Source organism: Muntiacus reevesi, chromosome 3, assembly GCF_963930625.1.
Source record: "Muntiacus reevesi chromosome 3, mMunRee1.1, whole genome shotgun sequence".
Lineage (NCBI taxonomy): Eukaryota > Metazoa > Chordata > Mammalia > Artiodactyla > Cervidae > Muntiacus > Muntiacus reevesi.
Genome location: NC_089251.1, coordinates 32,227,987 through 32,254,409, shown reverse-complemented (window position 1 = coordinate 32,254,409; position 26,423 = coordinate 32,227,987). Strand labels below are relative to the sequence as shown.

The 26,423-nt window shown below is 53.9% G+C and overlaps 1 protein-coding gene across 3 annotated transcripts in view; it reads left to right on the top strand.

The window, feature by feature from the left end:
• Positions 1-26,423, top strand: part of OTOF (otoferlin) — a 90,351-nt gene that overhangs the window by 19,451 nt on the left and 44,477 nt on the right. For 2 of the 3 annotated variants that reach the window (XM_065927211.1, XM_065927209.1), the window contains exons 3-5: positions 8,582-8,670; positions 15,109-15,208; positions 17,942-18,123. In XM_065927211.1, coding sequence (XP_065783283.1) covers positions 8,582-8,670; positions 15,109-15,208; positions 17,942-18,123 — 371 coding nt within the window. Of the gene's footprint in view, positions 1-8,581; positions 8,671-15,108; positions 15,209-17,941; positions 18,124-23,751; positions 23,797-26,423 lie in introns of all 3 variants that reach the window. The other variant, XM_065927210.1, reaches the window with a different exon arrangement.

The window sequence follows — 26,423 nt, the reverse complement described above, 5'->3', positions numbered from 1 at the left end:
GAGGCAGCTGGTCTATCAACAGTTGTTTGTATTAAACCTCATCCCAGTAGGGTTTATGTCACAATTTTATCAGTCAAGGGGCAAGCAGCCATTGCCCCAGAGTAATGCCAGGGAGCGATAAGAACAGAACTTGGGAAGATTTCCTCCAACGTGCTCTCCCACGGCTGCTTCTGCTCCCCCCTCTCCTCCCCACAACTCACGTGTCAGCTCCACAGCCTTTGATCTCCCTGGGCTTCCCCCATCTGCTTGTCTGTCTGTCACTTCCTAGAATCCGTATTTCCCTCTTGCCTCTCTAGTGCCTACAGGGTTCACTTTGGGGTGAGAAGCAGCCATCCTAAGTCACCATCTAGGCACGAAGCAGAAGCTTCACTTGATCCCAGAAGAACTTACCCCATCTTTCCTGAGCCTTGCTGCTCACATCTGGCTCTGTTTGGGCTGGGCAAGGCCTTGTGGCAGCCTGCTCCCTTTGAGATTAACGTTTATCTAAGCAAACTCCAGGTGTGATTGGAGAGCTGCTGTCTCATCCTCACTCTGGGCCCATCCCACACAGTATAGCTGTGTCCATAGGCCCAGAGCTGTCGGCACAGGGAACACGGACTCAACCTCCCCACCTAGGCTCAGGTCACCAAGGACCATCACAGCCCCCAAGTTGTACCCTTCCCAGTGAGAGTTCTGTCCTCGCCTTCTCTGCCTCCTGGCTGCATGACTTTCAGCCTCACTTTCTAAGCCTAGGCGACCGTATTTGTCAAATGGAGCTGATAATGAATATGAAGTCTCTCTGTAAAGCCATGATCAAAATGAGGGATTATTCCCTGATGGCTCAGATGGTAAAGAATCTGCTTGTAGTATGGGAGACCCAGGTTCAATCCCTGGGTCAGAGAGATCTGGAGAAGGGAATAGCAACCCACTCCAGTATTCTTGCCTGGAAAATCCCATGAACAGAGGAGCCTGGTGGGCTACTGTCCATGGGGGTCATGAAGAGTTGGACATCACTGAGCAACTAACACACACACACACAAGCCTGGTATCTTGGCCTCAGACAAGCCCCACCGTACAACCCCCCGTTCCTTCCCCTCATCCCCTCTTCAGGCAGAGCCCCACGGTGGAGGACCTGGTTGGGTTAGGATGCAGGCAACCCGGCTCCATCTCTCAGCTCTGCCTCCCTGGGCCTCTGCCCCTCCAGTTAGCTGGGCAGAGCCCGCGACTCCCTCCTTCTCACCAAATCTCCCAGGGGACATGTCCACCCGGGCCTCCAGCCTGTGAACAGCAACCTGATGCCCCTTCTAAGGACACCATCACTCTTTTCCATTAACTGTACCCTAGGACACCTGATCCCTGGGTATACATGACATTCCAAGTTAATCACCATGTCCTTCCTCCTCCCAGTGCTGCCCAGCATGGGGCGGGGAAGGGGGGAGTCAGTCCTGCTGCCCTGAGCATGGGACCAAGTTCTGAGCACCTGGTGTGTGTGGGTCCAGGTAGAGATGCCCCCAAAAGAGAGAAGCAGATGCAAGAACACATACAGATCCCTGCAGAAACCTGGGCACTGGGAGCCTCCAGGCCAATGTGGAGACACCAGGAAGGGGTGGAAGCCAGGGAGTTATGAGTGAAAGCACGTGCCTGGATCACATAGCAGCCTCGAGGTGGGGAGAAGCGGTTCTCACCTGGGGAAATTTACACCCACCCATGGGTCGACAGGGAAGTTGCCAGTTATCACAGTGGGGAACGCACTGGCACTTGGTGGAATAGGGCACGGATGCTAAGTGACCTGCAGGGCCCAGGGCCCCCACACGACAGGGACTTGCCCATCACTTCCCTGGTGGGCAGCCCCCTGGGAGGATCACAGCAGCAGCTTCCCACAGCAGCACCACGCTGTGTCCTTAGCGAAACCTCATCCATCCAGTCTCCACAGCAACCCACGGGTGAGGAAACTCAGGCTCAGAGAGTATGTCTCCTTCCCAAGGTGATAGCTGCAAGTGGCAAAGACAGGGTTCTAAATCCAGGCTTAGATGAGATTCTAAGCCCCCTTTGAATGCAGAGTAGAAAGCTGCTTGGCCCGCCCCCCATCACCCCTGCAAGGGCTTGCTGGGGTCTCTCCACAGTCATGCCTCCCTTTTTCCTTCTGAAAAGCAGTTCGCAGCCTGGTTGCCACTGGTCAGCAGGACACACACAGAGCAGGGAGGCTACCCTCCCACCTCCTGATCAGGCAGAGCCCAGAGATCTCTCCAAATAGCCTGGACTGCACCCACACTTGGACCTGTCTCCCCATCCTGGAGTGGACAAGTCCTAGACTCTCCTGGCTGATTCCTGAAAGAACCGGCCTGTCAGTGGTTCCAGAAAAAGCTTGAGAAAGGAAACCTCAGCTGCCCCTTGCAAAACCTCCAAAGGCCTCTTGGCTTCCCAGGAACTCCTTTTTCTCACTCTGATTGTGCCCAGGGCCTTTGGGAACCAGCTCGGTGAGGTATAAATACATTGGCCTGGGAGTCATGAGCCCTGGACTTGATAAATTCTGAGATCTTGGGCTGGCCACTCAACCTCTCCAAGCCTCAGATTCCCCTTCAGAAAAATAGGAACAGACTCCTTGTTCTCTCTGCCTTCCAGAAATGTGGCATGGCTGAAAATGAAATGAAAGACGTGAAAACAGATGTCCCTCCCCCCTCTGCTCAGAAAAGGATGAGAGGGCCCACAGCAGGTGGGGCTGACAAGCCTGAATTGGGGGACTGGGGGCTGACAGAAAGACAATGTGCTGTACAACAATGGTGGAAACAGAGCCTGGCCTTGGTGTCCCCTTTCCCAAAGGCTGGAACCTGAGATCCTACATTTAACTTACAACCATGGAGAAGCTAGAGAGAGAAGGATTACTCCCTGGTGGACCAGACACACCTGTCTGGTCCATTACTGGCCTGGCACAGGGCTCAGGGAAATGTTGCTGAGTCAAAGAATGAACAAAAGAATGAACCCAACTTGCGACTTGGGTCTTTAACTTTCCAAGTTAAAGAGAGAGAGAGACAGACTTTGTGCCAGGCCAGCAGCCAGTGGAGGCCCCGGGGAGGAGGGTGGGAGGGGAAGGGGAATGGCCACCCCCAGCCTACTTCTAGCCATCTTGTTTTGGCCTTAACCATGTTCTCTGAGGACCAGACTCCCTAAGAGAGGCCAGAATAACAATAGTACTTGTAGGAATAAGAGCCGCTGTGATGTACTGAGCCAGGCTGAGAGCTCACTTGAGCCTTATATCTCACTGCAATGCACTGAGTGGGCATTTCCCTAGGCAATGAGTAGCACATGAGAATTTGAACTGAAGTCTAATTCCAGAGCCGATGGCCACTTGCAAAGTGGACAAGGCTCAGCCCTGCCCTCAAAGGGCTCAGTCCAGTGGGGAGATGGACCTAGAACAAAAAAGATACAGTATGAGCCTTCTGAGCCCAGAGGAGAGGGCATCAGCCTGGGGGCGGGAGGTGGAGGGTCAGATCTCATCTTCCCACTTTGCTTGTACCTGGAAGACATGGACTGTGAGCAACGTGGGTCAGGAAAACACCTGTCTGGTCCATTACTGGCCTGGCACAGGGCTCAGGGAAATGTTGCTGAGTCAAAGAATGAACAAAAGAATGAACCCAACTTGAGACTTGGGTCTTTAACTTCCTAAGTTAAAGAGGTCTCTTTCCATTGCACCCTACAGCTTTGCAACACATCCTAATATCTTCCCCCTAAAAAATCTAGAGGACTGTCCCTTTAAGGACACTACCTTGCTGATTTAGGATGGTTTCAAACTTAACTGATGAAGCCCAGGATAACCCAGGTCATTCTCCAGCCCACATCAGGGAAACCTTTCCGTGGAGTCCTAGATCACTGGGGCTGATAGGATGCAGAACTCCATCGCCCTGGCCGTCACCTGCCAGGTCACGGCCAAGCCTAGAGCAAGTGAACTGGGTCACAGTTCCACATTCCAGACAGAGGTCCTCTTTCCTCATGCGTGCATGCGTGCTAAGTCACTTCAGTCGTGTCCAAATCTTTGTGACCCTAAGGACTGTAGCCCACCAGCCTCCTTGGTCCATGGAATTTTCCAGGCAAGAATACTGGAGTGGGTTGCCATGCCTTCCTCTGGGAGATCTTCCCGACCCAGGGATCAAACCTACATCTCTTTTGTCTCCTGCATTGTCAGGCAGGTTCTTTACCACTAGTGCTCTTACCTCTTCCCCATCCATCCCTAATGCTTGCCACCTTACTTCTGTCAATATTTCCATCACAGGCTGCAATTTCAGGTCTGTGTCTATCTTCAGAACTACTCATGAGCTCCCAAGAGACACCCCTGCTTCCCCACACAGAGCCCAGCACAGAGGAGGTGTTTAGCAAACATAGAAGGTACTCAGCAAACATTGCCCCTGCGTGGGGCTTGCTGGCTCACGACAACTGGAGTGGCAGTGTTTGGCTCAGCGACTACCTGGAGAGTTTGGAGGCTGACATGAGGCGGGACCTTAGATGATGTGTGGGCTCCCTTGGCTGAGTCGCTAGGTCACTGATTTCAAGGCATCTCCAGAGTTAGAAGGTACAACCCTCCACGGCTGTGGCTGCAGGAAGAGAAGCATGTTGGTGCTACCTCAGGCTGGAGAGAGGCTCTGTCCCCAGCAGGCCTCTGCAGTCTCCATCCCCAGGATGCCAGGCCTTATCCCGGCTCCTGGAAGGAGCGGCAGCACAGTAAAAGTCACTATAGTGAGGCACCATGTTGATTAGGGTTCTGTGCCAATGCCTCACCAGCCTCACGGGAACCCCCAGAAGCAGTCCAGCGACGTCACCCTCACTCTCTGGAGGAAGGGGAGATGTGGAGAGGGGAGCTAGCCCGGCCATACCCTCAGGCCAGCAAGGACAGCCCTGCAGTTGAGGCAGCCGTGTGAGGCCTATTTGTTGAGTGCCCTCCATGTGGCAGGCTGAGTGCAGAGAGGCCCCAGGGAGCCCTGCGGCCTCTGCTCAGGCCCTGAACTGCTGAGCGGGACAGTCACGCTATCCCAGGAATTCTGGGGGCAGTGGGAAGGGAAGGGGCTAGTGTGTGGAGAACAAGGCCCAGGCATGGAGTCAGCTCTGGCACTGATGACAGACCTCCCTGACGTGAGGCTGCCTCTTAGAGAGAGGCACAGATAGCACAGGGGACTGTCACAGTCAGCAGGGGCTGTGTAACAAACCACCCCAACGCTCTGTGACTCAAATCATCTACATTTTCACACTTCTCAGGCTTCTGTGGGATGTCTGGGCTCAGTGGAGACTCCTTCTTGGAAATGCTAAACATGTTCTCTCAGCTGAAGAATTCTTGAAAGGGTGTTCAGGTGGGCCTCCTCTGGAGTCTCACCTCCCATCAGGGAGGCACCCCTCTGACCCTCACTGACTCCCCTCCTCTTTGCTCAGCAAATGGGTCCATGATGGTGGCCTGCTTTTCTTTGTCAGCCCTGGTGACCCAGTAAACTGCACCCTGACCACGAGGCAAGCCAGTGTCTGGAACGGGCAAGTGGAAGCCACAAGCTGTGTCCCCTTCTGGCCACCCATTTTTTTAATGACTTACTGTTTCCCAGTTCCTCTGTGAATGTGGTGTGTGTGCGTTATGTATGCTTAGATGCTCAGTTGAGTCCAACTCTTTGGACCCAATGGACTGCAGCCCTTGAGGTTCCTCTGTTCATGGGATTCTCTAGGCAAAAATCCTGGAGCTGGTAGCCATTCCCGTCTCTTTGTATTCACCATGTCAATCTTCAACACCCCTTCCACAGTTTCTTTTTCTCCCACCCCTTCCCTCCTTCAGGTGCCAAAATCCAACGCACACACACTCAGGTGGTTCAAACACCCATTCCCCTTGTTCTAAGAAAACCAAAACCTTGGTGCCCCCCCACCCAGGCCCTCTCTTCTCTGCACTGTGGCTAATGATTAAGCCTTTGCCTTGCTGGGTTATTTCTCTGCAGCCCAATAACAGCAACTTCATTAAGAAAACCACACCCTTGACTGAGTCGGAAGCCTCCAGATGCAGGAACAAAGCAGTTTAACGGGCCTGTGGGCGGCCAGGTTGCCTCCCAGCCTCCCCACCCCACTCCTCTTCCTTCTGGGTTCAAGACCCCCAAAGTCCTCCCCACACCCCTCTCAGAGCCCTCTCCCTCCCCACACACTGTCCCCTCCTTTCTCTGCTTCTTCCTCCCTCATCTGCCTGCTCCAACTGACCATGGGGGTGTCAGGGGGTCTCCCTGGGCCTTGACCAGCCCCGGAGAGAGGGGACATGAAAGCTGTGATGGGCCCTGCCCACACTGGACGGTGACCTGCCAGGCTGGCCCCGTCCCCCCGACCAGCCCCTGAGTCCCCAGTGGAGAATGAAGAGCAGCTCTGAAGCGGCACGCTTGTGGGGTGGGCCCTCAGGAGCCTCCCCCAGCGCTTGCTGGGCCACTCACAATGGCATCCTGTTACTTCTCTGAGCCCTCGTTCCTCTGGCTATAGAATGGAGAACGCATGACCAGCCTCTTGGGTGGTTGTGATGACTCATGAATTCATGCATCTAAAGCATTCAGACCCACATAATGAAAAGTTTTCTACAAATTATTAGTATTACTATTGTTATTCCTTTTTACTAGCCTTTTGTGCATTCTGAATTTCGTGGGTTATAAAAATGAAACTTAAGTCGCTGTTTTCCACCTGCTCTTGTCAAATCCCCCTTGATACCATCCTTCAGTGACACCTTGAACAGACCTCAGAGCTTTCTGGTCATTTTGATATTCAAATCCAGTCCAGAAGCGTTTACTACTCCATCCTGGCTCCCTGGTTTCATCTGGTCTTCTTTCTCTCAGGCTTACAGCTCAAGACGTGGAGTGGGACAGGCACGCGTGCTCTGGCCTCCACCTCCTCCTCCCACTCCAGTAGGGGGGCAGGGGAGTGTGACCTGATCTGATTCTTGGTCTCTGCTGTGAACATGGCCCCTCGGAGTGGTGTGGCAACTTCTCTGCATGCCGCGTGCTCAGTCGCTTCAGTCGCGTCCAACTCTGTGCAACCCTATGGACTGTAGCCCGCCAGACTCCTCTGTCCATAGGAGTCTCCAGGCAAAAATACTAGAGTGGGTTGTCATGCCCTCCTCCAGGGGATCTTCCCAACCCAGGGATTGAACCAGCATCTCCAGTGTCTCCTGGATTGCAGGCGGATTCTTTATTGTTGAACCACTGGGAAAGTCCGGCAGCTTCTCTAGTGAGCTCCAATCAGCTCTGGAAGCCTCTGGACACGTGGTGGGCCTGCTGTCTTATGGGACACCAGGTGGACAGGTTCTAGGGGTAGATTTCCAACCTAGGACACCTGGCTCCACCCCACCCCCAGCTCCTGCCCCAGCCTCTTGGGAGTCGAGGACCCCTCCCCCAAGCAGGCCGCCATGGGTGGAGGGTCCACAGGCCAACTTGACCCTGACTTCTCTTCACAGCACCCACTTGACCCACAGAGCATAAGCCACATAGTCAACACACCCAGCAGTGGCATGCCAGGCTCCTGCATGGCCACTGTCACTGCCCCCAGGTGCCGCATGGGTCTCCTGAGAAGCTGAGGGGACAGGCCAGCCAGTCCACTGTCGGAGGCAGAGGTCACTGGGAGCTCAGGTGCCAGGCTCCCCTTCCGGCGCTACCTCCCTCTCTGAGTTGTTCTCCCAGGGAAATGCCACAAAACTCTGTGCCTGGGGTGAGACACTCCAGCTTTCCCTTCCCCCATCTTCTTTTACATGCCAAGAAAAGGAAAACTGGAGTGATGGCTGGGGTAGCCCACCTTTGAAGCAGCCCTAGGGAGGTGCCTGGTTCTGCCTATTAGTAGCTCTCTTTAGTGAGTGGAGTACTTTGTAACTTTTGGCCTCTGTTTTGGGCTCTCCTTGCCATTTCTAGGGCATCAGGGAAAAAAAAAATCCCACTGAACTTCCTGTTCATCATTGTGATTCAATAATTAAGACCCAAGTGGTGAGGGCAAATTTAGAAATGATGAGTGGAGACCAGCTGTCCCCTCTTTGTGGGCCTGATCCTAATCACACCAACTGTGCTGAAATCTGTCCCTGAAGTTAACATTCCCGGGGTGGGGTTGGGGGTGGGGGATAGGGGGCATGACCTGAATGGGGGAGCCTAGGACCTCCCACTCAAGGCAGGATCAGAACCATCTTGACAGGAGAGAGCCAATGACTTACAACTTCCCTTGCACACAGCAGGAACCAAACTCACAGCCCACAGTGTTGGAGCCTGCCTGCCCAGCCTGCATGGGTTGCCTCACCCATGCACAAGCGCACCCAGAAGCTGGGAGGCAGCTGGGAGACAGTGGAAGGAACTCCGGGCTGAGTCAGAAGCTCTGGTTGGCTCTAGGTTCTCTCACTGACCACAGGACCTTGGGAAGATTGGTGGACTTTACGAGCACCATCTTTGACAAAGGACTGGGCAGTAGTACCCACGCTGCAAGGTGGTGCTGGAATTAAAAGAGATTCCAGGTGTGAGCTTGGTCCCTGTGAAGCTGATGCAAGGGGCCATCTTATCAGGGGCCCCCTCCCGCTCCCCTCACCCCTCCCTGTCACTTCCACCCAAGGCCACAGCTGTCCTTCTCTCCCCAGACCTTCCGGTGGCCGGTGGCCAGCAGCATCGACAGCAATGAGATGCTCGAGATTCAGATCTTCAACTACAGCAAAGTCTTCAGCAACAAGTGAGTGTGGGGTGGGATGAGAGAGGCGGAGCCCTGAGGTGTGGGACCAGGGGAGAGGGGCCTTCCTTCTCCTTGGGCTGCCCTCTCCTTTGAGTTTAAAGGGGGACCCGCATCCTGGCCTGGATCAGCCTTCAAACACCCCCCTCTCTGTTCCCTCATGTTGTCTTCAGAGTCCCCCAGCCCTCTCACAGCTTCCTGTCCCCTTTCTCAAGTCTTCCTCCTTCCGCCAAGCTGGGCAACAGTTACCTACCAGAGAAGGTAATGATATCCTCCAACAGACCATCTACCTGTAGCCCTGTGAGTGAACTTGTCACACCTGCAGAGAACTAGAAGCTCAATGACAATTTGATTCAATGGTTTAGTAGTCAGGCAAGCCTGCTGTCAGATCCCAGCTCAGTTATCTGCTGTGTGACCCTGGGCTGGTTGCATAACCTCTCTGAGTTCAATGTATGCATGTGTAAAGGGAAGCTGTGTGAATCAAGTGAGATAGATGTTCATTCATTCATCCAATCCCTATGTTTACTAAGTGCCTACTGTGTGTCAGGCACAAATTAAGTGCTGAGCGTGGCAGGTTCTTTACCACTACCACCACTCAGGAAGCTTAAGAATACTGAAATGCTGGAATGAGTTGCCAAGCTCTCCTCCAGGCGATCTTCCTGACCCAGGGATCAAACCCACATCTCATGTTTCCTACATTGGCTAAATTTAGTACATGTTAGTTCCTGTCTTGGATTCAAAAGCCAAGTGCTCTTATACAAGGTAGAGAGAGTCATGGTTGAACCACACAACATGTCCGAAAAGGTAAGGGAGGATTAGTCACTGAGAGCTCACTATGACTAAACAGTGAGAAGAAAACTACAGATGAAAGGAAAGCTCACCTAATCCTAGGTCGTATTAATAGAAGTAGAGCCATCAGAGCAGGAGCGATGAGGGGCAAGGGTTCCCCTATTCCTCATGCTGATTGCAGAGGACATGAATAAGCCCTGCCTTGTGGTTTCCCAGGGGAAAGGACTTTAAATCTTGCCTCGTGACAAGGGGCTGAGAGCCTGGAGGAGAAAATCACAGAAGACATGTTCATCCATCCATCCTTTGTCCATCTTTTCGGTCACTCATCTAACATTCACTGAGAAACACTCTGTACCAGCCAGACACTGTGCTAGTCATTGGAGGTGCTAAGATGAGGGGTTAAGAAGCATGCCTGCCCCCCAGGAAGGTTTTCTGCCATGTGAAAGAGGAAAGATGTGTGCTTAGAAGCAGGACGAGGACCAGGCTGCACTGCCAGATGACAGATCTGAGAGCTCTCTAACCATTGAGCTGTCTCGGGAAGAGGGCTATCAGAGAGTGGACCATGATGCTGTAGAAGGAGTTTCTGAGTCAAGAAGGGTGGAACTGCATGGATCCAAGGATTCTGTGGTTTTTATCGGAAGCCCGAGAGATCTCAGCTGAGTACCTGAAGTGGGCATTCCACGATGGCTGGCTCAGGGCATCCCATCATTCAGGCAGCTGCCTCTGATACCCACAAGAAAGTTCATGAGACACCCTACCAGGGCCCCTAAAGTAAAGCAGGATATTCTTCCTGGAGTGAGAGACTGGGTGACCTGTGAGGACAGGAGAAACAGGAACATGCACAATAAGGTGGATATGGGGAGGAAGCAGAAGTCTAGGACCGGTAGGGGCTCTGGGCCCCCCAACAGACCCACAGTAGATGGCAGAGCACTGGGGAGCTCTAGAGCTCAGTCAGAGCAACCCTCACTGTGCAGATGGGGAAACTGAGCCTTGGAGAGGAGACCAAGGCCACAGGGATAGACAACAGTGGAGTAGAGGCTAGGTTGCAGGTTTTCCTCCTCCTCTCCTGATCCTCAGACTCCCAGAAAGCGGGCTATGTGAGCAGTGATGGCGGAAGCAAAGGACGCAGAAGAGACTGCTAAATCATCTAAACAAAAGCTTCTAGATCAATCCCTGGAATGCTGGAAGCCCTTGAAAACATGAAAACTCCTGCTATAAACAAATCAGAAGTATTTGGTAGGTTGTTTAGAAAATTGATTACCCTAATAAAGAATATGCTAGAATGCAAGGCTTCGATGAGTTGTCCTAAAAAGCCAGCGAGAGGGGAGACAGCAGGGGGAGTGCCTACTCTGATTCTCCTTTCTCTCTCCCTGTCTCCCTTGCCCCCACCTAAGAAAAGGCAGGACAAGGGGAGGCATGGGCCTGGTAGAAGGGAGTCTTGTCATTCCTTTGAAAGCCTGGAGAAGGTCCAGGGAGCTGCTGGCAGCAGAGCTGGGGTGGGGAGGAATGGTGGTCTTGTGGACAACATAGAACCCACCCTGAGACAGGCCAGCTCTGGGAGTCAGAGAGGAAGGGTGGGTACTTGGAGTCAAGTGGGACTCAGTCTCCCACCCTGGAGTCTGGGCTCTATTTCCTGAGCCAAAGAAAAGGCCCCTCTGGTGTGTGCCCTCTGTCCCCACTGTGGTCCAGCTCCGTCACCAGGCTCCCTCTGATGAGCAAGCCAAGCCTCTGGGGAGCCTCTGGACACAGCAACCAGCAAAGCCACACCCATAGCTTAGGACAGTGGCCCGCACCCAGCAGACCCCCATTACTCTGTGGAAATGATTGAATGAATGAATGAATGAATGTCCCCTTTGGTCAGGAGGAGATAGCGTACAGAGTGGGAGCATCTAGGAGCCCAAACCCAAGCGGTCCTTCTTCTCTGAAGAACTCCGGGTGCTCCAGGAACCCAGTCACCTGACTGGTGCATTTGGGGAAACTGAGGTAAAGGAGGCTGGTGTGAGATTTAGAACCTGGGGGTCTGATCCCACCACCCATCACAAAGAAGGGGACTTGGTCTAGAAGCAGAGGGCAGTTTAGGAGCTGGCCCCTCACCCAGCGGTTGTAAAGGCTGTGGAGAAGAGGAGACATGGATTGAAGAAAGAAAGTGTCCTTGTCAGGGGCCAGGAGATCCCAGGTCTGCTCCGTCCACCTTGAATGAGGTCCTGTTTTGAGAGCCTTGGGCTTCCCTATGAGGACTCAGTGAGTGTTGGATATGGGAGATCTTGTATGACCCCCTCTGCCTGTCCAGGGCCCTGTGAGAGGGGGGTGGCCTGACCCAGGCACCAGTCTCCTGGGACTCCTGAATAATTCAGGAGCCAGGAGAGCAGTGGCGGCCCGGCCAGGCCTCAGGCACTTGATACCAGCTCCCAGGGGAAAGCAATGAATTATTGACAGGTCCTGGAGCCTGGTTGCAGCTCTATTGTGGTCAGTCTGCAGGCCCGACTGTGTAAAGGCCCCCTCCCTGCTGGCTAAGTACCCGGGGATCCTGCCTCCACTCAGCCTGCCCAACTGTGGGCCCTGTTGATAGGATGGGTGGGAGGGGTACTCTCTTTGTGATGGGTAACCCAGATGAGTTGCATAAGGGAGGCTGTCAAAAGATGGATGATTCCAGCTCCTTCACCAACAGCTCAGGGATAACTGAGGCCCAGAGACTGTCCTTGCCCAGGGTTACACAGCAGAGTCAAGGCAGAACCTAGTCTTCAATCCAGACCTCCTGACCCGGGGTTGGCACTCCTTCCCGAAGAATGGATGGCCTCATGCCTGCACCTTCCAGGGAAAGGTCCCAGCTCTCCAGGGACATGGGAGCCCACCTGGGCCTCCTCCTAGGCAACTCCTCCATGCGGACCTACCCAGAGTCAGAGAAGCAATAGGCAGACCCTGCTGAACTTCCAGCCAGTCCAGACAGAGGGCAGCAGGGGTCGGGGTTGGATGTGGTCTCTGGGGTCACCAGACAGACCAGACCCAAGGCTTCTTTCCTACACCAGCTCCTTCCCCAGAGAACGTCTATGGAAGGGGTTGAGGGCAGTGTTCTGCTAGAAGGAGCATGGAGGGCACATGTATTGAAACTGTGTTTTCATAGCAAGCACACTAGTTTTGCTTAAACTGTATGTTCCAGACATGTGAAAGGAGGAAAGTTTTATAAAAATGTTTTTCTTTATTCTTTACATAAAACTAAGATCACATCAACTGTCCATTTCAAAGAATGCTGTTGCAGGATAAACTCTCCTCTTATGTCCCTTGCAAGACTAAACTCCGAAACCTTGGTTAAGCTGGAAGGCCAGAGCCTTTTCTGAGCACTGTGGGGCAGTAGCCCCATCCTGCCCCCTGGGGGTGTCTTGTCACACTGCAGCAGCCCTATGGCTCTCTGGGCTTCTTCTAGGGAAAATTTGTACCTGCACACCCAGTATTCAGCAGGTGCTCAACTGGCCCTAGTAGGGCCAAAAGGGCCTGAAGTTCCAGTCGGCAGTAGTAGAACAGGGATTCTCAAAGTGAACTCCCCAAACTCCATCATCAGCATCACCTGGACACAGGTCAGAAATAGCCATTCTGCTAAGTCAGAGCCCCTGGGGTGAGACCTGCTCCCAAGAGCTGATGGTACATGTCTCTCCTGACTCTGTGTTCAGTGAACTTCACATGGGAAGATTGAAATTGACCTTGGTAGGGGTATTTACACCAAGAAAATGGGCAAAAGCTGCAAGTCAGGACTGCGTTTCCCCTCCCCCAGCCAGTTGTTAAACAGTGGCCAGCAAAACCACGGGTGGGTGGGTCCCAGTTGTCTGAATTTTAACAAGCCCTCCTGATGATTCTGTTCATGATAAAGTTTCAGTCAGTTTAGTCACTCAGTTGTGTCCGATTCTTTGCAACCCCACTGTTTTAGACCCTGAAGAGATGAGGCTACAAAACCCCAGTATATATGTTCATGCCTAGAGTCTACTCTTAGAAGGGCTACACAGAACAGAAGCCCACCTAAAGTTGAGACTCAGGGGCAGTGGCGCCTGTTCTCCTGAACCTGGCCTGGCACCTCGGTCTGCACTGCCCAAACTGGGGAGAGGCCAGGATACCGTGGGGGAGGTAGCTGCCAAGGGGCTGGTCTGAGAAGAGCCTAGAAGCCTTGGTGGGCTCTAGAGTGGAGGAATAGTGTGAACAGTTTCACCCTGAGGGAGGGTGGGGCGAGCTGGCAGATGGAGCTCTGAACTTCAGAGGAAAGCATGCATTCTGATTGCCCCTGCCACTTCCTCCCCTCACACAGACAAGAGGCTTTTTTAAACAGTGTCTGCCCTCCAGAGCCCATCAGGAGGATACAAACATCAAACACATTAAAGTCAGAATCCACCTGATACCTCATCTCACCCCGAGTGGCCATTGAATTAACTGCATCCCTTCCTGCTTTCTCAGCCTCACTTTCCTCCCCTATAAGCCAAGGGCAGCACTGCAGGACCCCAAGAGCCTGTCCTGTCTCACACCCTGTGGATGCCCACCCCCCACCCCGAGCTTTTATCCCTTCAGTCAGAAGTGGTGTGTATGTTTTCATCTACCCCACATGGAATCACCATGTGAGAACATCTCTCTGAGTACCCTCTTCTCCCAGAGCAATAACCTTCAAATTGTGAGGCAAAGTGTGGGACAACTCAACTCATTCAGCATTTATGGGGCCCTCACTGTTGTTCATTAATTCTAGCCAGTAGATTTTGAGATTTCCTGTGAGCCAGAAATATCAGCTAGAGGCTGAAATAGGAAATAGCCACTTCCTTGGAAAGGCTCACAGACTAATGTCAGCCCCTGGACAATGACCAGACAGCTTCCTGGACTGCTGACTCTGCGCTAGGTGTGCTGATAAGAACTTGGTACAGAGCATTTCTGTTGGTCCTCTAAGCAGTAAAGTAGAGGTTATTAGCTCATTTTAGGAGAAATCTGAGACTGAGCGAGCCCAAGGTAGCATGTAACTCTCTAGTAAGTGTCCAAGCTGGGCTTCCGATCCTCTCTCGCTGACTCCAGAACTGTGCCCTTTACATCACTGCCCTGCATCATCCCTCTAGTTACCTAGGGTGATGGGGAACCCACAGTCAGATGGGTCCTTGCCCCAAGGAGCTTGCAGAATGCAGGTGTGTGTGGGTATCACTACTGATTCAACAGAGGACAAATGAGCCAGTGGTGCCGGCGAGGAGCAGAGATCTTGGTCATGATTAGGGAGGTGGAAGGGGGTGGAGCCTCCAGTCCTTCCCCACAGCCTCCATGCTGGGCATCTGGAAGCCGCTCTGCGGGGGCTGAGCTGAACCCCAAGGCAGCACAAACCTGAGGAACACAAGCCCCACCAGGGTACCGCGATCCCAGTCTGTGACCATCCCCCCGGGTGCTCACTGCCCTCAAGCTCTCCCAGGGAAATGGCTCTCATACATACAAATAGACAGAGTTGTTGTGGGTCACAGACCCTCCTGGACATGCCGCTCTGGCCAGCCCCAGCTCCTGGGCCACCTTCTCCAACCCCAGCCTGGAGCCCAAGCCAGCCTTCTCCTTCTCCAGCTCACTGGTCTCTTTCACAGCCAGTCACAGCCTCTTGGAATGTCAGCCTTGCTCTCTGACCTCTCCATGTGAAACCTCTGCTGTTCACAGGCTGATCGGGACCTTCCGCATGGTGCTGCAGAAGGTGGTGGAGGAGAACCACGTGGAGGTGACCGACACGCTGATGGACGACAACAATGCGATCATCAAGGTGGGGGTGCCCAGAGAGTCCCTGGACATGCCCATTATTGGGTCACCTGGGGGCCTGTTCACTCCTGCCCCCGCCTGCACATAGCGTGTTCTAGGCTGGGTCTCCTCATGGGTAGAAAGGTGCGTTGGGAGGAGACAGGTCAGATTGTTGGAGGCCATGGAGGTCCGTGGGGGAGCCCTTGAGGGTGGCAGACGCTGAAGCCCTTTCTGCAGTGAGAGTGTAAGAGATGGCAACTAGGGGACTCCCTCCCTTCTCCCTCAGATGGCCTTCCATCTGGACCCAGGTCAGGGATCACTAAAGAGGTGTCCTTGTCATCTGAAAGCCAGTCTGAGCCCTGATGGCCTCTACAGGGCATGACCTTCATGCCTGCGGCATCTAAGACTAGCCATTCTATGAGGGCAGGGACCTCTTTCTACTCTGTCACAACCCATCCCTGGACTTCCACCAAACACACATGCACCAATGATGCATGGCCTGTAGGGACTTAATACACATCCAAACTAAGGAAGGAAATAAACCATTCGAGATGCCTAGTCCTCAGGCTCTGCTCTGATGCATCTGTCCCCTTGAGCTTATTCGTGCCCACCCCTAGGCAGTTGAGGTGAGGAACACAGCTCCTGGATATAGACCTTTGCTAGGCCACTCAGGAACTATGTGATTTGGGCCGGTTACATATCATCTGCAAAGTGAGCAAAATTATAGTATCGACTTCACAGGACTCTTTTGAGGATTAAATGGAAATGCACAGAAGGGGCTTGGTACAGTTAAGTGCTCAATAAATATTGGATTGGTCAAAAAGTTTGTTCAGATTTTTCCATAACATTTTTGACAAACTTTTTGACTAACCCAGTATATAAAATAAGATCAGTAGCTATTATTTCCTGACCTCAGTTTATCCAGATGCAAAATGGGGCTGCACCAACCCTGGTCCCACGTATGACCCTACGTAGTGGTCAGCAGAGTAACCTCAGAAGCAGGACTGCAGCCACAGGGAGCCAGAATGGAAGGAACCCTCTTGAACCCCAAGGGTGGGGCAGAAATTCCCACAGTGCCTTGGTGGCTCGAGACACTTCCCTGCTGAGAACAAGGGGCTTCTCAGCTTGACCCCAAAGAGGTCGTTCTCTCCACATGTAGGCACAGGCAGGGGTGGGGGGACCTCTTGAAATCAGGTGGGTTGGGGTCTCAGCAACCGCAGCAAAGGGAGAGAGGGTGAAAAACAAGCTCCAGACACTGGTGGTGTGGAGGACTTGGAGAGGAACATGGATGTCCCAAGGAAGAGAATACAATGTGAGAAGTAAAACATGAGGGAGAACTAGGGAAAGGGCAGGAACAGACAGATAGCACAGCCCGAGCCTTGTATTTCTAGAATCAGATGTGGGAATTCAGCTGAGGAAAGGACTAACAAATTATATAACTCACCCACCACCTACCTCTGCCACCCATTCTATGGAACCTCTGCCACCCATTCTATGGATGGGAACTCTGAAGTCCCAGATGAAGAATCGATTTAGCCAAGGTCAAACAGCTGGTCAACAGCAAAATCAACTCTAGGACCCTGGACCTCTGATTTCAAGGCCACCATTTTCCCACCATAACAGATTTGGTCTCACCAAATGGACCACATTTGTTCAATGGAAAAGATGTGGGGCTTGAAGTCAGCCAGGTTGGGCTCACATCCCAGCTCCAGCTCTTGCTAGCTGTGTGACTTGAGCAAGTAACTTAACCTCTCTGATGTGTTAGGTAGGGTAGGTTGAAGTGTTGGGAAGATCAAATGAGTTTACATCAAGCATCTTACCATGATGATTAGCACAGTGAGGATTCATAAAGTGTGTGTACCTTTCCCTTTCCAGGGGAAATGGAAGGCTGGCATCCAGAGGCCCACTCACAGAGTGAAGGCTGCCTGTGGGAGCCCGGAGCAAGCCAACCCTGACTTAGAGAGAGGGCAAGCATGTCTAGAAGATGTCCTAGCACCGCGTGGGTTGAGGAAGGGATTAGAATGAGTCCTCCCTGTGCACTGGGGAGAAACCAGAGCTGAGAGGAGGGCAGTGGCCCAAGGATACAGATCAAGAAGCCTAATCAGGATTCTCAAGTGCACCGCATGTGTCCAGGTTTGGGGCTCCACGCTCCCCCAGAGAAAAGTCCAGGGTGACCTGATGGCACCTCCTCTCCAGAATAGGAGGGTAGGTGTCAGATGGGCAGGAGGAACTGCTGAGACCCCGCCTTTGGAGGGTGCCCAGGGTCTGGGCTCCTCTGCTGAAGGGTTCATGTCATGAGATTCCCAACGAACATCAGGAATGAGGGGACATCAGCTGACTTCAGGCAGACCACCCCTTGTCGTTCTGAGGACAAGGGGTTGACCTATGCCCTGGGGACAATGGAGGATGCCCTTGATTCTGTGCACAATGGGCTCAGAGAGCCCACCCCCAGCCCAGGCCCAGCTGTCCAGGTGGGTCCCCCACCCCCCATCTTGGGCGCCAGAGGGTTAAGAGAGCCACGTGCAACAGGATCTGGAGCCAGAGCCCATTCTGTCGACTGAGTCTGCACATGTCAGTCTTTCTGAGCCTCTGTTTGCTCATCTGCAAAATGGGAATGTAGTGGGAGGACTGTCCCCAGCTCGCCCTCCTTCAGTGAGTTAAGGGTGTGAAAAGACCTTGTAAAATCATGGAGCAGCAGAGGACACAGGATTATGATTGTTCTGCCATCCCAGCTGCTCAGCACCCCTCTCTCCTCCAGACCAGCCTGTGCGTGGAGGTCCGGTATCAGGCCACGGACGGCACTGTGGGCTCCTGGGATGATGGGGACTTCCTGGGGGAGGAGTCCCTTCACGAGGAAGAGAAGGACAGCCAGGAGACAGATGGGCTGCTACCCGGCTCCCGCCCCAGCTCCCGGCCACCAGGCGAGAAGAGCTTCCGGAGGTAACAGGCTGGGCCCTCTCTCCCCAAGGAAACAGGGAGTATGCCTGGGGCCTGGCTGGGCTCGGAGCACAGAGCTGAGTTGCTGGAGAGTCAGTACAAGAGGAGAGAAGGGGTTTCTGCAGCCTCCCCTCACCCCCGACTCCAGAAATCACTGGGGAGGCAGCAGAGTGTCTGGAATCAGGCCCGGGGGCCAGGCCTCCCCCTACGCTGAGGGAGGCGACGTTCTGGGAGGGTGGAGTCTAACATGAGTAGAAGAGGCTAGACCTCTGGCCTCCTCAAAGAAAGGGAAAAGTGGACAGGAGGAGGCCCTGATCTCTCTGGCCCAAGACCCAGCAGCACCAGACTAGCCCCAGGCAGCCTGGATCAGTGAAGATACAAGGGAAGGGCGGGTGTCCCTCCCTGCCGGGGTGAAGCCAGAAGTCCTGGTCGGGACATGGCCTCTCTTCCATTGAGAGGATGGCATTATCCGGCACCCTCGGTGTCCAGGAGTCACATCTGCAAAGTCCAGCCACACACAGAGGACAGGATGCTGGGTCCAAATGGACTATGTTTCCAAAAAAGGAAATGCAATTGTACTACTCTTAGGGCCCAGAGAGGCAGACTCTAGGCTGGTAAAACACTCTCCGCAGGTCACTGGAAATAGTGTGTGAAACACAGGTAAGTCAGCGGTGCCTCAGAAGGATGGGGATGGGTTTGGAGAGAGGGGTTGTTCCCCTCCCACTGGAAACATCTCCCTCCCATTTCCTTCCACCCTGTCCTTTCCAAGTGAAATTTATTCAATGCTTGTCCTGAAAAAGACACAGATTCTAAATTAGAGTAATTGAATTTTATATTTTAATTGTATGAGTACATTTTCTTTTTTTGCCCTTGGACCACTCACACCCACCTGCACACAGACAGACAGACAGACAGACAGACACACACACATATAAGCTTGAGACCCTGGGAACCAAGTGAGGAGTAACAGCAATAAGATCAAAGGAACCTTGCCTGCCGCAAATGTCACTGAACCTTCGCCTCCAGGCAAGCCATGTAGTGGGCGGTATCACCCAGGCCAGTTTGTAGCCGGTCCTCCTTAGACTCCAGGCTGGGTGGCATGGAGAGGACATACTATCTGGCCTCAGGAGACACAGGCCCGAGTCCCAGCTCTGCCATTTACCAGCCTGCTACCCATCACTGGGCTCGTCACTGCTACCTCTACAAGGGGGCCCAGGCCAGTAGGAACCCCCACCCTATTGCTGGGAGAGTCGAGGGATTGATGGGGACTCAGGCTATAACCAGGGTGCCAAGTGCTACCCCACATGAGGGCTGGTAACAAACAGATTGTTGGCTGGACAGTGCAGAGAGTTAGGAATTGGGCTGGAAATGGCGAAAAGAGAAGGGACCCAGTGGGGAGTGAGCCTGGGGACAAGGACACTAAGGATGCCATCAGGTCCGCATCTTCTGTCCCCTTAGAGAAAAGAGCTTGTCTGAGACTACTGGTGGGCTTTAAGAAAACTCTTTAAGAAAGGGCTTTCTGGGGACAGACTGGATGCCTCTCGAGGGCCATCAACTTCAGGGAAAGGAACGCTGGCTCTGAATCAGGGGAGATGAGTCCAGTGAGTCATGTCCTGCTGCCACTAACTGAGTGACTTTGGGAAAATCACTAGCCTTCTGGGTCAATAACAACAGTGGGTTGAGCATCCTGGCTCCCCGCCCCCAGCTCCAACATCCAGAGGGAGGCAGAGTTTCTCTGGGTCCTGTGGGGCGCACACATGGGGAGCCATCCTCCAGAGTTCTGGGCAACCAAGAGCGCAGCAGGGTTGCTGCAGCTCAGGCAATGTTGAATGGCCCACGAGTAGGCCAGGGTGCTGCTGGAAGGAGCAGTGAGACGATGCAGGCAAGCCTGAGGGGCTTTGGTTCTAGACCTGCAGATGGTCCTGGGCCCCAGGAATTCGGAGACAGAGAGAGTGTCCCATCCTTCCTCACGCCTTGGCCTGGCTTTCCCACCTCTTCTGACCCTCACGCAGCCTCTCCCAGGGCAGCGGCAGGAAGCAGGAGTGGGAGGAGGGGTTTACCCCGGGGACTGGGAATGGGAAGAGGATGACGACTGCAGACAGAGCTCCTGGTCTTCACGAGGCCACAGGCCTGCACTGGAGGCGCTGGGTGAGTGTGAGCATGGATTTCCGGCCGCGTGGGGGCTGCCAGCACAGACCCTGAGAACACTCAGGGGTGGTGTCGCTGCCACGTGTTCTCCAGCCAGGTCTGGCTATGTAGCCGGCAGACCGAGGCGGGGCAGAGGGGTGAGGAGAAGGTAGCGCTGGTATAGAGAACCTGGCCTTTGCTGTAGTTTCCTGTAGCTGCCTACAGGGGCCATTGGGGTCTCGGTCAAGAAGTGTGGGGTTCTGAGCAGAACCTGAATTTGGTCTCACAACCCTCAATGTGTCTCACCCTGCTCACATAGGTGCCGGCCAGCCAGGCCTGTCAGCTGTGGGGTCTGGGAGGAAGCCACTGGCATCGGGGCCAGAGAGCCCCCTGAGAGAATGTGGCCAACAAAGGGGCAGGGAGAAGGAAAGGATGCATGTGTCTCGGCTCTGACCCCAAGTCCACCTTCGCCTGCATCTGCCCTCCAGCCCCCAGCCCCTCCTGGGAAGGCCCATCCCCTTGTAGGTCAAAGAGCCCAAACTCAGGGTGCCCCTCTGTTGTTTTCCCAATGACTCATTGCTGGCACTCAGCAATGTCTCGCCTGGTCGTCTGGACTCACAAGGGTCTGGTGTGGGAATCCACTCCTCCCTGTTGGTTGTGGCTGGGTGGGGTGCTGGCTGGAGAAGCCGGGGTGGGGGGCTGTGGAATAAGTGCCAGGAAACAGCCTCAAACCCAGGACTGGTGGAAAGAGATATCCATTCCTTGGAGGGCAGAGGCGATGATGTGGGGGTCTCCTCTAAGGGCCTGGCTCCCCCCTGCTGGGCTCCTGCCATCTCCCCTCACCCTCCCTCCTGGAAGGGACCTCTGCAGACACTACTCTACACTGCCAAGGCCTTAGGGATCTTCCTGAAAGTTCCTCCCATTGGACCTCAGGGAAGGTTTGCTGGCAGCTCTGTCCCCCAGCTCCCAACCTCCCGCCACCCGCACCCCTTGCCTCCCATTAACCCTCTCCTCCTATGGTCCCTCAATCCCAGGCCCTGGCCAGTCACATGCCCTCTGAGTCCCTCTGTCTGCTTGTCTAGTCCCTGTTGGCCGACAGTGCTGGCCCGTGGCCGGTGCTCAGCCAGTGTCCCCTTCCTTCCTCCTCCCTTCCCGCAGTCTCCATGTCACCCCACCACAACTTGTTCTACCCTGAGCAGCATCTGACTTTTTGGCCCAAGATTCTTCTCAGATATTGTCACCCCATCCCACTCCAAGGGCCCCACCAACAAAGTTGCCCACAGCCCTTGCTTCACCGCCGCCTGGGCCCCGGGCCGGGCTCTCACCCACTCGCAGGGCTCCCTCACTTCCCTTGCCGTCAGTGCTGCAGAGAGATGGAATGAATTACTAACTCCAGGGGCACTTTGTTCTCAGAAGCAAAGTCGGGGTCCTGGGCCCCTGTATGTCAGTGTACACCTGCCCCAGTGTCTGAGGAGAGAGGAGACTTCAGCCCTGAACACACACATGTGCACACACACTCAAGTGCCACACGCTTACCTGCATGTATGTTCTATCTCTGGGTGATACCGAGGTGCTGCACACACTACCGGGTTCTGGTAAGGATCCCCTGTTAGAAAGCACAAGAAGGGAACCCAGCTTTAATCTCGAAGCTGCACTGCAGAGGCATATTCCAAGACTCTCTCCTCCTCATTTTGTCCACCTGCCTGGCCCTACGGCCCTCCTCCTGCCCACCGCCCTTCCTCGTGTCCCTGGAGATGTAGGGGTTCCCCCTGGGCTCCTCTCTGCTGGGTCTCATCCTAGGGGAGGGGAGAGAGGGGGTCACTTTCCTTGTTGTCCTTCTGGGTCATTCTTCTACGACAGTGGAGACCCATGGAGACCTCCCTCCTATGTCTGGGGCCAAGGGGCAGTGGGTATGTGTGCATGGCTGGGGGCTCTGACAGAGATGAGCACGGGGCATGTGTCCCAGGGTGTGCATAGACATGTGGCGGGGCGGGGAGTGGGGGGGCGGTCAGCAAACTCAGCCTCACCTCCAGAGTGCAGAGTTCCCAAGGCCCCTCTCCTCACCTCCCTCCACCAGGCTGAGCTCCAGAGCTGCAGCCACTCCCAGGCAGCCCAGAGGAGCTAGGGTCAGGCCAAGATGAGATCTGTGGTGAAGCAGTGCTCCTCCCAAACTCAGCCACTTCACCTGAGGTGGGGGTCCTCTTCACCCCAGAGGCCGCCATATTGATTCCCTACCCCCACCCCATGGTTGCTTCTAACCGTGCACACAGCGCTGGGGGCGGGAGCCTGAGGAAGAGGTGAGTGAAACTGAGACAGAGGGAGAGAGAGAGAGAGAGCTTGTGTGTGTGTGTGTGAGAGAGAGAGAGAGAGAGAGAGAGAGAGAGAGAGCTTGTGTGTGTGTGTGAGAGAGAGAGAGAGCTTGTATGTGAGAGAGAGAGAGAGAGCTTGTGTGTGTGTGTGTGTGTGTGTGTGTGTGTGTGTGTGTGTGTGTGTGTGTGTGTGTTGACTGAGGAACAAAACTTACCTGGCTAGACTGGAACACTACAAACACAGTGTGGATTCTAGGAGGAAAGTCAGGCCTGTCCAGGAATTCAGGAAGAGGTCCCCTAGCAACAAGGATGACCATGAGGTCAAACCCCTCATCCCCACCCTTCTGGGCTGCATGATTGAGGGCAGGCCACGCAGGGCTGTACAGTTACTAATATAAATGCTAGCTGTAGTCACTAAAGTGGTTGTAGTAAAATCAGGAGAGTATTATTTTTCACAAAAAGAGGGGCTTTTCCCTTCTCCATTTCTACACTGAGAATGTGGGCCTGTGAAGGCTCCTTTGCCAGCCCAGAGGCCTGGAGTGTGTGCGGAGGGGTAGGGCGGGAATGTGCCAGCATCAGGGAAGCAGTGAGAGAACATTTCAGAAGGGCTTTCTGGAAGCCTCCCTAAGGAGGAGGAGGAGCCCTGCTCTGAACCCTGGAGTCACAGCTGGCTTATTGCTGCAGACCCAGGATGTCCTGGGCCCCCCTTTCTTCTCTGAGTTCCTCAGAGCCTAGGAGCCCCTTACTCCATTGGAGGGGATCAAGCCTGATGAACAGAGCCCAGAGGCCCGCGCCTGGGGCATGGCCTGGCTCCTCTAATCTTGTGTTCCCTGTGGCACCTGCGACCCGCATCCTGAAATCCCCGGCCCCTGACCTGGGGCAGGGGGAGATTGCGGGCACCCTGAAGCCTCCTCTGTCACCAAGGCTCCAGGTTTGGAGGCCCACTCCTGAGAGCTTCTCTCCCAGAATTAGGACTACAGCCCCCCACCCCCAAGGCAGAGCATAGGGACCTGGGACCCCTGCCCAGCAGGCTCAGGCTTGCTGACATGAGACGCTATGGGGTGCAGGGTCTCTGGGACAAGGAGGCCCCCCGGGGTCATGGGAGTCAGCAGGGTCAGGGACTAAGTCTGCAAGTGCCTCTGGTTCACACCCTCTCACACGTCGCCTTGTCTCCTCATTTCTTCCTCCTACTCAGCAAAGGCAGAGAGAAGACCAAGGGAGGCAGAGATGGTGAGCACAAGTAGGTGTCCCAGGCCAAGGTGGAGCCGTGGGGCTCTCGAGAGGGAAGGGTCCCCGGCACAGGGTGCAGGTGGCGGGGGCCCAGCTCCAAGTGGAGATAGCACCGGGCGAAGGCAGGACGAGGGAGGTCCCTGCATCTGGCCACAGGGGCAAGGAACACAGAGGTGTCAGGGTGGGGGCGGGCCTTCAGGTTTCCACTCCTTCCTCCCTCCTTTCAGTGTCTCGATTCCTCCTCCACTTCCCTACCCAGTCCCCCATCCCTGAGGGCAGGCTTTCCTGTGAGGGAGAGAGTGAGGACAGCCCAGGAAGCCAAGCGTCACCTCCTCCTAGTACCAGGGCAGGGCCGGGCAGACAGACACGTGGCACTGGAGGCCCAAGGAGGACAAAGTCTAGGTGCGGAGTGGCCGCAGGGGGAGGCTAGAACATGAAGCCCGGAAAGCGAAGGAGGGACAACCACTCTCTGATGGTCTTCACTGTCTCCACTCCCCAGAGGGGAACAAGGAGGTGCCTCCAGATGGGAAGGGGCCACCACAAGGTATTGGGAAGTCTCAAGGCCTGATGGCAGGGGGAGTAACAGGTGGGTCCCCCAGGCTCCCCCAGAGCTCATGTCACCTCAAGGACCTTCTGGCATCACAGGGAATTCACAAGGGGAGTGGCAGTCAGGGTTGAGCACACTGCAGGGGGCCTCTGCTCCAACACCCTTTCTTGCAGATGACAGATCTGAGCCCCAGAAGAGGAGCAGAGCTGAGACTAAATAAAAGCCAGGGCATTTAACTCCTGACCCAGAGTTTACAGTAGGCCCAGGAAGTTTAGAGCCCTTAATTATACTCTCAGTTCTCCAAACACACCAACAAAAGTCAAAAAGCCAGGAGCGTGGTCTTTATTTTCCAGATAGGGGGACTGAGCCCCAGAAATGTTAAGAGATTTGCTCAGAACAGTGGTCCAAAATAAGTTAAAAATCAGTCGACCTGAGGTTAGCATGGTGACAGCAGAATTGTGTGTACATGGGTCTGGAGTGATAAGCACTGATGCGGGTTTGGTGTACTGTTTGCATTAAGATCCCAGGGACTCACAGCCTCATTTAACGAAAGCATGAATTCCAACTCCCACTTGTTATACATGAGCAAAAAAACATGATGACAAGGCAGCAGCACTGAGAGGCGAAACTCAGGCCGAGACCTGAAGGGTCAGAGAGTTTGCCAGGTTACAAACAAGGGAATAAGCCACAGGCTGAGTGTGTATCAGGCTTGGAGAGGGAGCCAGGGAACCAGATCTTGGGGGCTGTGGGAGATGATGGCAGATGCTGAGCTTGGAGGGACCTAGGGACAGGGCTTGGGGTCAGGTTTCTGCATGGACAATTGAACATAAAAGGTTTATGAGACACAAACAAGCTGCCGGTCCCCCAGCCTCTCTGTCTGAGATCAGCGATGCTCTAAGACCCTTCTTGATTTCCAGCTCTGCAGTCTGTCCTGGGCTGGACCCCAAGGGATTCAGACTGACCTGGCCCCTTTGGCCACAACTGGACGAAGGGGTGCCTCAGAAGTAGGCCCACAGTAAATGCTAGCTCCCTAGCACGACCCATCCTAATGTTCTGCCATTTCCAATTCACATAACTGGCATTTATTATTCTTATCTTAATGTGTAGAGCCTTAGGGATTTCTAAGAAGAGATTAAATAAGTCAAAATTCTTTAGCTTGAAGAAGAAAAGCTGTGGGAACTGTTTTAAATCTCTGAAAGGTTTCTGTGTGGCAAAACTTGTTAGTTTCTGTCTCTACTGAGGAGAAATAAAAGGAAATCTCTATTTCCACAAACCCTGTGTCTCTTAGGTAAAGTTAGTCACTCAGTCGTGTCTAGCTCTTTGTGACCCTATGGACTTAGCCCATCAGGCTCCTCTCTGTCCAGGGGATCCTCCAGGCAAGAATACTGGAGTGGGTCACCATTCCCTTCTCCAGGGGATCTTCCTGACCCAGGGATCAAACCTGGGTCTCTGGCATTGCAGGCAGATTCTTTACCTTCTGAGCCACCTGGGAAGCCATCTCTTAGGTAGGAATTTGTTTCTCCCAACTACCTGAGGCCTGAGCTAATGAGCTCAGCTCTGAGAGTTGGTGATGGACAGGGAGGCTTGGCATGCTGCAGTCCATGGGGTCGCAGAGAGTTGGACACGACTGATTAACTGAACTGAGCTGAACTGAGCTAATGAGCCCTGACAGTTCCCACTGCAGGTGGTTGGAGGGCAGAATTCCTGGAGAAGCCACGGCCTAGTGTTGGTTCAATTTCAGTCCCACCCCTCTAAGTCACAACCTCCAGGATAACACAGACACCTGACTGAGTGGGACCCAGCTCACACAGTCTAGTTTGATGAATGTCTCCAAGTTATTACTGAAGAGTTCCAGGCTCTCCCCAAGGAGCTTTACCCAACCACAAAGACATTCTTCTAATTCTGAGCCACAGAACAAGCAAAGAAATCATTATGTCCATAAATGAAAAAAAAGAGTTTAAAATGAGTGAACTAACTTTAAAGACTTCTCTCTAGAGAGAACTAGCAGTCTAAATTGCGGGTGCGTATCTTTATGACTGCCATGAATCCAGTGATGGGAAAGCTCAGATGTGACCACAAACCCTCAGAGG